The sequence below is a fragment of the Nannospalax galili genome, unplaced genomic scaffold, assembly GCF_000622305.1.
Source record: "Nannospalax galili isolate Female #2095 unplaced genomic scaffold, S.galili_v1.0 scaffold274, whole genome shotgun sequence".
Taxonomy (NCBI): Eukaryota; Metazoa; Chordata; class Mammalia; order Rodentia; family Spalacidae; genus Nannospalax; species Nannospalax galili.
The window spans coordinates 760,328-772,916 of record NW_008335435.1 but is presented as its reverse complement, the minus strand read 5'-3'; the positions used below and the strand labels follow the sequence as shown (position 1 = coordinate 772,916).

The 12,589-nt window shown below is 37.1% G+C and overlaps 1 protein-coding gene across 4 annotated transcripts in view; it reads left to right on the top strand.

The window, feature by feature from the left end:
* The window catches only part of Rpgrip1l (RPGRIP1 like), a 107,874-nt gene that overhangs the window by 7,210 nt on the left and 88,075 nt on the right, over window positions 1–12,589 (top strand). For all 4 annotated transcript variants that reach the window (XM_008830073.3, XM_008830072.3, XM_008830075.3 and 1 more), the window contains exons 4-6: window positions 1,599–1,897; window positions 5,899–6,001; window positions 7,249–7,392. In XM_008830073.3, the coding sequence (XP_008828295.1) occupies window positions 1,599–1,897; window positions 5,899–6,001; window positions 7,249–7,392 (546 nt within the window). The remainder of the gene's footprint in view (window positions 1–1,598; window positions 1,898–5,898; window positions 6,002–7,248; window positions 7,393–12,589) is intronic.

The window sequence follows — 12,589 nt, the reverse complement described above, 5'->3', positions numbered from 1 at the left end:
TCTTCTGTCCTCTGCAGGCATTGCACGACACAGGTACACTTAACCTACATGCAGGCAATACACGCATACACATAAAATAAAATAAAAAATAATAAATAAAATTTTAAAAAAAGAATTCAAGTATTTAGGTGACTTCTCGTTTCTATGAGTACCTGATTTTTATAGATAGGACATTGTATGGGGCCAAGGTCTCTAAACTCATTAATGGGCAAGGCAGAGTGTGGCTTTGTTAGACCTTGATGCCTGGCCAGATTTCCCAATAATATATCATCTTCTAGATTAGGTAGAAAGGAAGTAGTCCATTGATTATTTTACTAGGATGTTTGTGGTACTCTTGGATCTTGGTTTTTATTATCCAATATCTCTTATAAAGCATGCTTAATGGATGTGCCCCAAGGGAAAGAGAAAACAATCTTAACTGATTATGTTATGCATAGCTCTCCCTGATGCCACATGCTGTAGATCGAGTAGCCAGAAGTGTAGATAGACATGTATTACTACTGCATTTACAGAGGACTCTGCTTAAGGGGAAAAAAAAAAAGTTGTTTTATAACATCCCAAAACTATTAAGGATTTTTTTATTTCACTTTTGTTCTCTTAAGTAAAAGCTTCTGTCCATAACCATGCTAAAATAAAGCAAACCCCATTTAAAGAAAAATGAAGTGTGTTTTTATTTCCACTCTCCTGTCTGGGTCTTTATAAAAATAGATTCACTATAAACTAGAATCAGCTATTGAAGATGTGCGACCAATTTTGCAAAGTCTTGAACTTGTGTCTCTCATCAAAGCCACCTTTTCTTTCTTGTCCTGCCAAGATTTTTCCCTTTACCATCAGGCATGTTTTCCGAACGTGTATATTACATCACCCCCATGTGCCCGCTCTGTCTTTTGTTCTGTCTGACCACTTTTTATCAAAACTTAAAAGTCAAAAGTATAAGTTCTTGAAATGACATAAAGAACAATTTATGTCAAAAATTTTTAAGTAGTGTTAAGATAATATTTTTGCATGTAATTATTTTCTAACATTAAATTCAAATATTTCTAAGCACTAACCAACATTTAATGTCTCTTTTGGTTTTTTGAAATTTCTGTTGGATTTTATATATGCACATCTGTGAATTCTAACACTTTCACATTTTTAATTTGTCTTTCCTACAGCAACATAAGGTTCTATACTACCTAAATCTACATAATCTTAGCTCACTTTTCAAAAGTTTTAACTCACTCTGGATTGCAGATATAACCCACCATATCTGTAGTCTATAACTACATTTAAGTGCATACAGCATTCCTATATAAGGTCATGCGTTAAAAATTGCATTTCTGGAACATATGGAGTAAATATGTGTCCTCTCTTTACTAACCTTAAATGATAAGCCTTAGGAAACTGTTATTTGTCAGTGCTATAAAGCAGATTGTTGCCCAGTGGTTTCAATTATCATCAAAGGATTCTTCACAGGCAGTAATAGTTACATCAAAACCTGAAATTTATTATTCAGGTTCTGCACTGAAGTCTTCACAGTGATTATGTTCCTTTCAACAGAATGCATTTTATGCTGACTTCTCACATTCCTTTTCATCTTTTTATTATTTCCCTAGAATGGCCACCAAGTTAATACGGCTAGTTAATGACAAGAAAAGATATGAGCGGGTTGGTGGCGGCCCCAAGCGGCTAGGACGAGATGTGGAAATGGAAGAAATGATTGAGCAGCTGCAAGAAAAAGTTCATGAGCTTGAAAGACAAAATGAAGTCCTCAAAAACAGGCTCATATCAACCAAGCAACAACTTCAAATCCAGGGACACAGGCAAACTCCATACAGTCGTGTTCAGTCTCGTATTAACACTGGCCGTAGAAAAACCAGTGAAAATGCAGGCTTACAAGAATGCCCCAGGAAAGGTAAAACAGCATATACCAAATGCTGAACTTAAGTCTTAAACTGTTTTACACAGACATGCAAATCTTTATTTTTTATCATTCATGTTTTTAACATGTCTTCTAAAGGATGTTAAAAACAGTTTTTTTGACTTGTTTTTTGAAAGTTCATAATGTTATAATGAAGATTGTTTTATTGAGCACTCAAATTTGTTTAGTAAAACAGTAACAAAGCTGTCTATACTGATACAATAGACATTTATAAAGTTAAGAAAATTGTAAGTTGAGTTGAATATGAATTCTTACTGTACCACTTAGTAACTGGTAAGCTTGGAGAAATCTCCTGTGTTGATTTTGAGGTTTTTTTTTTGTTTTTTTTTGTTTTTTTTTTTTTTACATAAAGAAAGTACTGAAGCAAGCAACCCTAAAGGTCTCTTCCGTCTCTAAAACTAGTTAGATCTACCACTTACTTCACTTTGAAATGAATAATGGAAAACCTACCTAGATTACAAAGCAATTGAGTACAGAGACCAGACTCAGTATCAATCTAAATTCTCTCTACCCTCAGACAGACGACTTATAATGAAACTAAAACCAAGTAAATATTTTAAATAACTCTGTAAGGAATAAATGTTAGGTATCATTGATTTCTGTTAGGTGTGGCTGCACATAAATATCCCATACCTTTTATAATATTAAAACTCATGTAAAATTATAGCTGCAGTTCATTGAAGGAAGGAGAAACATTATGAACAGAAGGGGAGGAAAAATTGTTGTAGTTTTCTTTTCCAAACCAAAATGTTAGCAGTATCTCTTCCCTAGATAGACTGCCTTTGAAGTCAGTAAGGCCTCCACACAGGCAGGAGGCAGCTGCAGGATGAAAGGGCTCAGCTAGCCCACTGAACATAATCTAAATATAATCAAAGTAAGCACAGCAAATTATAAATCAGAAAACACAGTCTGCCATTAATTATCCTTTTATTTGGAAGTGAACACTTGACCTCTCAGCCTCATTTTCCTCATCTCTAAAATGGAGTGATAATGCCAGGTTAGATAAGGGGCCAGGCTAGCGGAGCTCCACACTGATATTCTCACATTAAAGAGTCACATCCTCTCTCGATCTTAATTTTATCATCTGGAAATAGAAATAGGGAAGATGATATAGATGGTCTGCCAGGTCTTTTACACTAAATAAAAATAATGCCCAAATTTTAGACTGAAATGGAAAGCTAAGTTAGTGTTTAAATTACTGTTTAAATTGCTATTTAAAGTCAAAGAGATTGCCATAATTTCTCCTCTATTAAAAAATAAAAGTTTTGTTTTCAAAATGAGTCATAGAACATCAGTCTTTAAAAATGGAACCTAGAGGGGGGCTGGAGAGATAACTCAGTGGTTAAGAGCACTAACTACTCCTGCAGAGGACTCAAGTTCGATTCCCAGCACCCACATGGCAGGTAACAACTGTCCATACCAACACTCTCTTTTGAGCTCCATGGGCATTGCATGACACAGGTACATTTTCACACATGCAGGGAGTACATTCATGTACATAAAAAATACTAATAATAATTTTTAAAAAATTTTATTTTATGTGTATTGCCTGCATGTATGTGAATGCACCCATGCTGTGCAATGCCGCGGAGGTCAGAAGAGAGCTTCAGATTCCCCTGGAGGTAGAGTTAAGGACGGTTCGTAGCCACCACGTGGGTGCTGGGAATCGAACCCGAGTCCTCTGCAAAAGCAGTCAGTGCTCTTAACCACTGAGCCATCTCTCCAGCCCCCTAAATAAAATATTTTTTAAAATGGAACTTAAAAAAAGAGTACTTTTTTAATCACTCTTTCTGAGTAAACCAAAATTAGTCTGATTAACTACCCTAATACACTCTTCAGTATGGCTTTTAAGACTGGCACATAGGCCAGAGTCAGGACTATCTTAGGTCAAGGGTGCTAAGTGAGAACCCCTGACTCTCTATAAAGTATGTATGCTTTTAAAATATAACAAGGGGCTGGAGAGATGGCTCAGCAGTTAAGAGCACCGACTGCTCTTGCGTAGGACCCAGGTTTGAATTTCAGCACCCATATGGCAGCTAACAACTATCTGTAACTCCAGTTCGAGGGGATCCAGTGTCCCCTTCTAACCTCTACAGGCTTTGCCACAACGTGGGTGCTCCTACATACATGCAGGTGGTACACTCATGCACATAAAATAAAAAATAAAATATAATAACCATGTGTGGTGGCAACAGGCTTTTAATCGAGCACCTAGTACTCAAGAGTCTAGGGGAAAAGGATCAGGAGTTGGAGGTCAACCTGGGCCACATACAAACTCAGGTCCAAAACCAAAAGAATATAAGTAATAACCATTTGCAAATCACCACAAAACCAAATTTCAGAATCCATTTTGAGTTCTGTCTTCTAACTCCACCATTAATGTTGACTTTTCCCCTAATTGTGTATGAAAAACTTAAGAATTAGCTTATGGCCCAAGTAATGTAACTGACCAATTCTAACATAATAAACTGTAAATGTTGTAGGCAAAGCCCTTCCTATTTTGTAATGTAGATTATAGCAATAGATGACATCAGAAAGAACAAATAATAGTTTCCTTATTCTAATTAAAATTCTCATTTTTAATAGTACATGTATACTCCAGACATGTTGTATGAGTTAAACACAACTTCACCTGTCAATTTAAAAGTAATGAAAGTTTATTCTTAAAAGTAAAAACTTAGGCTGTAGAGATGGCTCAGGGGCTAAGAGCACTGGCTGCTCTTGCAGAGAACCTAGAATCAGTTCCCAGCACCCACATGGCAGCTGCCGTCTGTAACTTCAGTTCCAGGGGCTCTCACACCATCTTCTGACCTACAGCAGGCATTGTACAACATGGATATATTTACATGCATGCAGGCAATACACTTATACACATAAAATAAAAATAATAAAATATTTTTAAAAAAGAAAAAAACTTTAAAGTATTCTATGCCTTTATATCTTGGGCTATTCTCCATGTAAAGGTCTATATTATTTGTCAGTTTACTTAGAACTAGTCTAGAAATACAAAGTAGAGTATGTAAGTAAAAGTACGTTTAATTTTCAACAATGGTACTACCCTTATAAAGCTGCTTATACTTTTCCCCTCTTTGTTTTTCTCCTTTAAGAACAATGTCTCCCTATGTTGCCCAGGCTAGTCTCAAACTTCTGGACTCAAGTGGTCTTCCTGCTTCAGACTCCCAAGTATCTAAGACTACAGATGTGTGCCACCACATATAACACATGTAACTTATTTTTATTGGAAAGACTTATGCTTTAAGTACTGTAGGAACTACTTTATTTCAAGGAATCCTGTTGACAATACACTCTCATGGTTTTTTTTAATACAGATTTTCTTACTGACGTCGAATAATCAAAAAATCATTTAAACATGTGGGATAAAAGTGATGTGTATAAATAAATAAATAGAAAAAAGACCATTATTAAAATACTGTAAAAGGGTCAGTGAGATGCCTTAGTGGGTAAAAGCACTTGCCACCAAACCTGATGACCTGAGTTCCATCCCCGAGACCCAAGGAGAATGGATTCTCATACACATTGTCATCTGTCTTACACACACATGCTGTTTTACACACACCCAAACACACACACACACACACACACACACACAGAAAAACAAAACACTAAAGAAAAGTTTTGAAAACTTTCATATTTTAGTTTTCATTATAAATACCTGAGCTGAAAACTGATTCTTTGAAAAATTATGATAATACTTGTAAATTGTAAAATTACTCAGATTATTTCTAGATGCTTTGATTTCCATAGTGGAGTGTGTTCAGTGGGCATTGCTGATTAATGCACTCATTTACCACCACTACCTGAGTGCTGACGTTCTTCAATGTGCATGTCTTACACTCCGTGCCATGAACATACATGTCTTAGTGCTTTCTGAGGGTACTGCTATATTACAAATATGATAGAAATCAAGCCTCTTTCTTTTCTAACTTTATAATATTTCACTACTTTATTTTTAGGTATAAGATTCCAAGATGTAGATGAAGCAGAAACTGTACAGCCCATGCTTACAAAATATGGCAGTAATTTACTTGAAGAAGCCAGGGGAGAAATAAGAAATTTGTATGTATTCTTTTTCATGGACATTTTAGAACTTTGTTTATTGATTATGTCTTATTTTGATCCTTCCCTTTCCTTTATTGTAAATAAAATTTGAGTATGTATAAATAATTTGCTTTACTAAAATATAGCTAGTTCTATGGCATAATAACAGGTATTATGTGACATGTTTTCAGTAAAATAAGGGAAAGAATAGCTTACCAACTACACTGATGGCAGGATTTATAGAATAGTCCTCTTTTAATTTTACTACCAAAGGAATGGCATGGAGTCCAGTCACTTAGAATTAGTCTAAAGTTTAGAGGCAACATTTTTATTCTTGTAAATTCAGGGGTAATTTTTTTAGAGCCTGAATCAGTTAACCCTTTTTGTGAAGAGGAAGAGAAAGGACAGGAAAAATTGAGAGGAATGACTTAAAAGTTTGGAATTATTAAATACATGGGGATTTCAGCTTTTTTCTGTGATTCTGTGGAACATGCACTCTTCATCATGTCATGGTTTCAGAGAAATCTCTTCTGCCACAATCAACTTCTTTTTCCAGTTAATCACGCCTCATGGTTGTACTTTCAGTGTCTGTGAGTCACATAGATGAGCCTTATCCATAGGTCTTTACCTAGATCATCAGAACCTTGACTAAAGAAAATAAGCATTACACCAAGAGTACCATGTCTTAGACCACTGCTTAAGAAAAATGTGGTGTGGGCTTCAAACAGTCCCTTTTGAATATTTTCAGTATCATACTAATGGTGAGCTTGTGGAAAAAATAAAAGTCTGGATGTTTTTCTTGTTCCCAGCTCCCTAGCTGAAAAGCCAGGATTCATAGCAGTTTCCTAAGGCTTGCTGCATTGGATGCTGCCAGACAAGGGCACTGTTTGGCACATCTCATGCTCACTCTCTCTGAAGTGTTAATTTGGGTGTTGTGGCAGCTATGTACATATGAAAGAATAAGACATAAATTATCTGAAGACCATATTGTAGACAGTAGGTGATCAGTACATACTTAATGATATTGAACCAAAGTCAATCCATTTCCTAGGTCATTATCTTCTAGAAAGCAATATCTAGAATTATTCCAGATATATTTCCAAATTATCATTTCTGATCTGCCACTATATATGTGGTGGCAATTAAGCCAAAATTTTTAACATTTGCTTGCCCTGTATTACAATGATGAGCTATCTTTGCACTGATCTTAAATACTACAAATTTCTCCTCAAACTTCAAATTCTTATAAAGACACTTTATTTCAGAGAAACTGTTATTCAGTCACAGAGAGGGCAGATTGAAGAGTTAGAGCAGTTGGCAGAGATTCTGAAGACACAGTTGAGGAGAAAAGAAAATGAAATTGAGTTATCTCTTCTTCAGCTTCGAGAACAGCAAGCTACAGATCAAAGGTATGTTAAACCAGTAATATCACTTTGATAAGTTCATCTATTTTAAAATCCTGTGTATATTCAACATTCTCTGGGTAGAAGAGCTTTAGGCCTGAGAGCTGCTCGGCAGCCCTCCTGAAGCAAGGGCAGTCTTCCCCAACTGTCCCTGAGGTAAGCAGCTTCTGAGGCTGGCAGCTTCTGAGACAGCCTCATCTTGTTCCTTTGTCTTCTTTCCCCATTCGCCAAGACTGCAGGAATCTGACACCATTTGATTGAAGCTGCTCAGAGAAATTCGGCTGATAAGAATTCCACTGTTGCTATACCTTTTATAGAAGTCCAGTCTTTAGAGTTTTGTTCAACCTTAAAAGGTAGTAGTATGGGTGGGGTTGAGGCGGACATGGCCACCTTAGGACAGCAGTCTGTCAGCATAAGATGTTACATCTCCTAATACTTAAAGTTTACAGTGAAATCTGTTAATTGTTGGGTCGTAGCAATAGTGTCCTTGCCACCATTACATTTTTGACATTTACTAAAGAAGTAACAATTTCATCCTCCTTTGTCGGTTTTTGACTCTGAATTCCCATTCATTCATTTTGTGCTTTGATGTTGTGCTTTAAACAAGACCTTTATCTTTTTACCATAGTCCTTTTTCAGTTCTCTTCATACCCTTTTCTTTTTTTCTTTTTCTTTGTTTTGTTAACAAAGCATACCCCAAACCAGAGAGAGTAGCATATGGAACCCTCATACATCTGTAACTCACCTTTAACAATTATTAACACCTTACCAATTTTATTTCATCTAATCTTACACTTATTTCCTTCGGTTCACTAGCTCTGTCTATATAGTGTCATTCATGAATACTTCAGGATATAGTTCTGTGTGATAAAGAATTTTATAACATAGCCACCATGCCCTGTCATATCTGACAAAATCAATAGCCATTCTTTGATACCGTCTCATAGCCAATTTATATACAAACTTTCCTAAAGATGTCTTTAGGAACTGGATCCCAAATAAGGTCTACTTATTTGTTAGACTTGGTAGTGGCATCTATTTTGCCTCTTTCATAGAGCTCTCTTTTTTTTTCAGACAGGCTCTCACTGTGTAGCCACACTATATATACCAGGCTGGCCTCAAACCCACAGAGATCCACCTGCCTCTGCCTCCTGGGTGTTGGGGTTTAAAGGTATGTATTACCGTGTGTGTGTGTGTGTGTGTGTGTGTGTGCGCGCGCGCGTGCGCGCACTCATCATGGTGCCAATGTGGAAATCAGAGGACAATTTACAAGAGTTGGTTCTTTTCTTCCACCATGTGGGTTTTGGGATTAAACACAAATTATCAGACTTAGTAGCAAGTGCCTTTTCCTACTGAGCCATTTCACTGGCCCTAGGCCTCTCTTAACCAAATAACCATACATGGTAATATATAAAGAATCTAAGGAAATATATATAATATTAGACTTGTTTTCTGGATTTTATTTTTTTAATGTGTATGTGTGTTTTGCCTGCATATATGTAAGTACCCATGTGTGCAACACCTGCAAAAGCCAGAAAGCGGCATTGGATCTGGAACTGGACTTATAGACAGTTGTTAGCTGCCATATGGGTGCTAGAAACTGAACCCATATCCTCTGCAAGAGCAGCCAGTAGTCTTAACTGCTGAGCCACCTCTCCAGCCCTGCAGACTTGTTTTTTTTTTTTTAAGGTAGACTAAAAAATATATGAAAAGCTTTAGATTTAAAAGATATGTATAATGTCTAATAATTTCCATTCCTAAAAAGCTGTATGTAAAACTATATTATACCAGGAAATCCTAATATCTAGTGAAATTATAAACCATCCTAAGAGTAGTAGAGCAGATGAAACATGAATGTTTTTTAGAGTTATATTTAAATTGGGGCTGGGGGAGCATGTAAAATAAACCCTAGCTTCTCCCTGGAAGAACTGCTTTAGATCCAGCCTTCGTAGAAAACAAGAGTTGTAGGCTAGAGAGATGGCTCAGCAGTTACAAGCACTGACTACTCTTACAGAGGACTGGAGTTCGATTCCCAGCACCCATGTGGCAACTAACGACCATCTGTAACTACAGTTCCAGGGGACTCTGACCCCCTCTTCAGACCTTGTAAGGCATTGTAAGATATGGGTGCATTTACATACATGCAGGCAATATACTCATACACATAAAATCAAAATAGTAAATAAAATATTTTTTAAAAAGGAAAACAAAGGCACTTGTAAGGAGCAGTGCCAGAGGCCTAGACCCCAACACTTAGTATAATTACCAACAAGTATACTTAAGACATTACCTGAATACAAAAATTCACTGTAGGGGATGAGAAGATGGCTCAGTCAGTAAAGCATGACGACCTGAATTTAGATCCCAGGCACCCACATAAAAAGCCAGTCATGAAGGCAGAGACAAGTGAACTACTGGGGCTTTCTGGCTAGTGAGAAACCCTGTATCAGAAAATAAGGTGGAGATCAATTGAGAAAGACACCCGCCATTGACCCTGGCCTGGCAGGTCAATGTGTGTTCACACACACAAACACACACACACACACACACACACACACACCACACACACACCCTGGGTCAGGTTCCAGCTCAGGGCTTGCCCTTATCAGCTTTACTCAACCATTAGGTACAGGGTTATCAGAGCTAGACTTTCAGTATTAACTGTTAAGGAGAGCCAATGGTCCTTCACTCCTAAGATGCAGCAGAGCAGAAAGAGAATGACAACAAGGTCACATACTATAAATATACCTAGCAGAAGACAGCAACATAGACAGAAGAATTTACCTTGAAAACTAAGGGCTTAAGGAACTGAGTCATTCACATAAAAAGAAGCAGTCTCTTTATGTGACATCAAAAATTAGAACCAGAATAGCCAGGCGTGGTGGCACATGCCTTTAATCCCAGCATTCGGGAGGCAGAGGCAGGTGGATCTCTGTGAGTTCAAGGCCAGCCTGGTCTACATAGTGAGTTCCAGGACAGCTGGGGCTACAGGAAGACCCTGTCTCAAAAAAAGACCAAAAGAAAAAAAAATTAGAACCAGAAACAAAATTATTATGATAGGCAAAGGAAACTTGGTACAGAACCCAAAGAAATAAACCAGTTTGTACCTTACCTCACTGATTTTATGAGACTGAAAATTGACATGTTATTTACATTCAAAGATGCCACTAGTGAATAGCACATTGTTTCTTAAAGTACATTTTTTGAAACTGAAGAAATAACTTGAGTTTTCAATATTTTTTAAAAATATATTTACATGTAGCTCAAAATTTTATGTATAACAGCTATATTTTCAGGAAAATAGAAGTTATTGAAAAAAGTTAGGGAAGAATATAAAACTTTGTATACTTTAGAAAAATCATGAAATGGAAAACATATTTGAACTTCTCTTTCGCGGATGCATTATTTCAGATTTGAAATTCTAGAAGTCTGATCTGGATGTTGCAGCCCTTGTTCTCTAGCATGAACCTAACGTAGCTGTAATCTTCAGAATGGCAGTGCTTGATATTTATGGCAAAGCGCCTTTCAGAGAATATTACAGAAACCCTCTGGAGTATGTGTTTAATAGACCAGTTTGGTTTGGCATCAGCTTGACATAAACTTTTGGTTATCCAAAGCCCTTAATTGCTTTGAAGTAAAAGCCAGTGCTGCTCTTTTTTATTAAAATCATGTTTTTTCCTGTTGTTGTGGTCCAGTTTGGAAGACTGAGTTGTGATTTTTGCATATGTTCTACATAATGCCTCATTAGCAAAAAATCTTATATCATTTATAAGTAGCCTGAATGTCTGTTGTTTTGAACAAAAATCCATATTAAAATTTAAACAATATAAAAATGCACATTTTCTGCTTATTAAATAGGCTGTCTTAAATTAAATGCAAAGCAGTAACCAATGAACACATGTACATGAACATTAAAATCAGAACAATTTTACCTTTTATTGATTTTTTTCAACTCCAAAAATATTTATACTCTTAGTAAATGCGTAGCTAGTTTGTACTTTTTTAAAAATAAATATTAGGGTGGTATTTACCTTCTTAATTAAAAATTATGTAAGTGCCATCATGTCCCAGGGGAGGAAATTTAACCTATGTATGTTTCAGACACTCTGACTTGCCTTCTCCCCTTTGGCAGACAGCAGACTGTCAAATCTTAAAACCAAGAAGCTTTTTGCAGCCGTACATTATAAGAAACAGCTTGGCCTTAGGGCCTCACTCTTCCCCCACACAAACAGGATTACTTCCTAGTACTCTAAATTTTCCCCCAGCTTTTCGTTTGGTAAAACAGCACACCTTTGGAAAAACAGAAAGATAATAGGGTGAAGACATGTATGTTTTACCCCTTAGCCTTTCTGAGGTACAGGACCCTGTTTCTGCATTCTGCACAGTGCACAAGCCATTCTTCTCCCCTCTCCTCCTCTCTCTCTTCCCCCAACCCTACTCCTTACCTCTTCTTCCTCCCTTTCCCATTCCCCTTCCTCTTTACCTCTTTGCCAGTCTCTCCCCTCCCTTCCTTCTCTCTCATTTATCTCCCTCTCCTTTCTTCCCTCAATTCCTCCCCTTCCCATTTGAGAGGTACATTTGTACCTCTGTACATTTCTAAGAGTGTGTGTGTGTGTGTGTGTGTGTGTGTGTGTGCGTGTGTGCGTGTGTGTGTGTGTGTGTGTGTGTGTTTTGACATAGTCTCACTGCATAATTCTAGCTGGACTAGAATTCACTATGTAGACCAGGCTGGCCTCTAATCTGAAGAGATCGGCCTGCCTCTGCTTCCCAAGTACTGGGATTAAAGGCACAGCCACACCAGGCTTACTTATGAGTTTTTACGGAACTAGGACATCCTCCTACCTAACAGCTATTTTACAATGAACCTTTAATGATGACGGACACATCATTTGTTACTCATTCCAGATCTGCATCCAAATTTCCCTGGTTGTTCCAGTGTCCTTTATAGCTTTTGTTTTTGTCAGTAGTGAATTTTATTTTGTTTCATTTTGATCTAGGATCCAACTAAAAATCATGTGTTTCATTTAAGTGCCATGTCTTTTAAGTTTCCTTTATTCTAGAGTGGTCCCTGCTTTTTTCCAGTCCATTGACAGTTGTTTGCAGAATACCCCTCAATTTGGATTTTCCTGATTGCCCAACCTCCTAAATTAGAGGGCACATCTGGTTCTCTGATGGAAGGATGACTGGGGCCTGGGGTAACCAT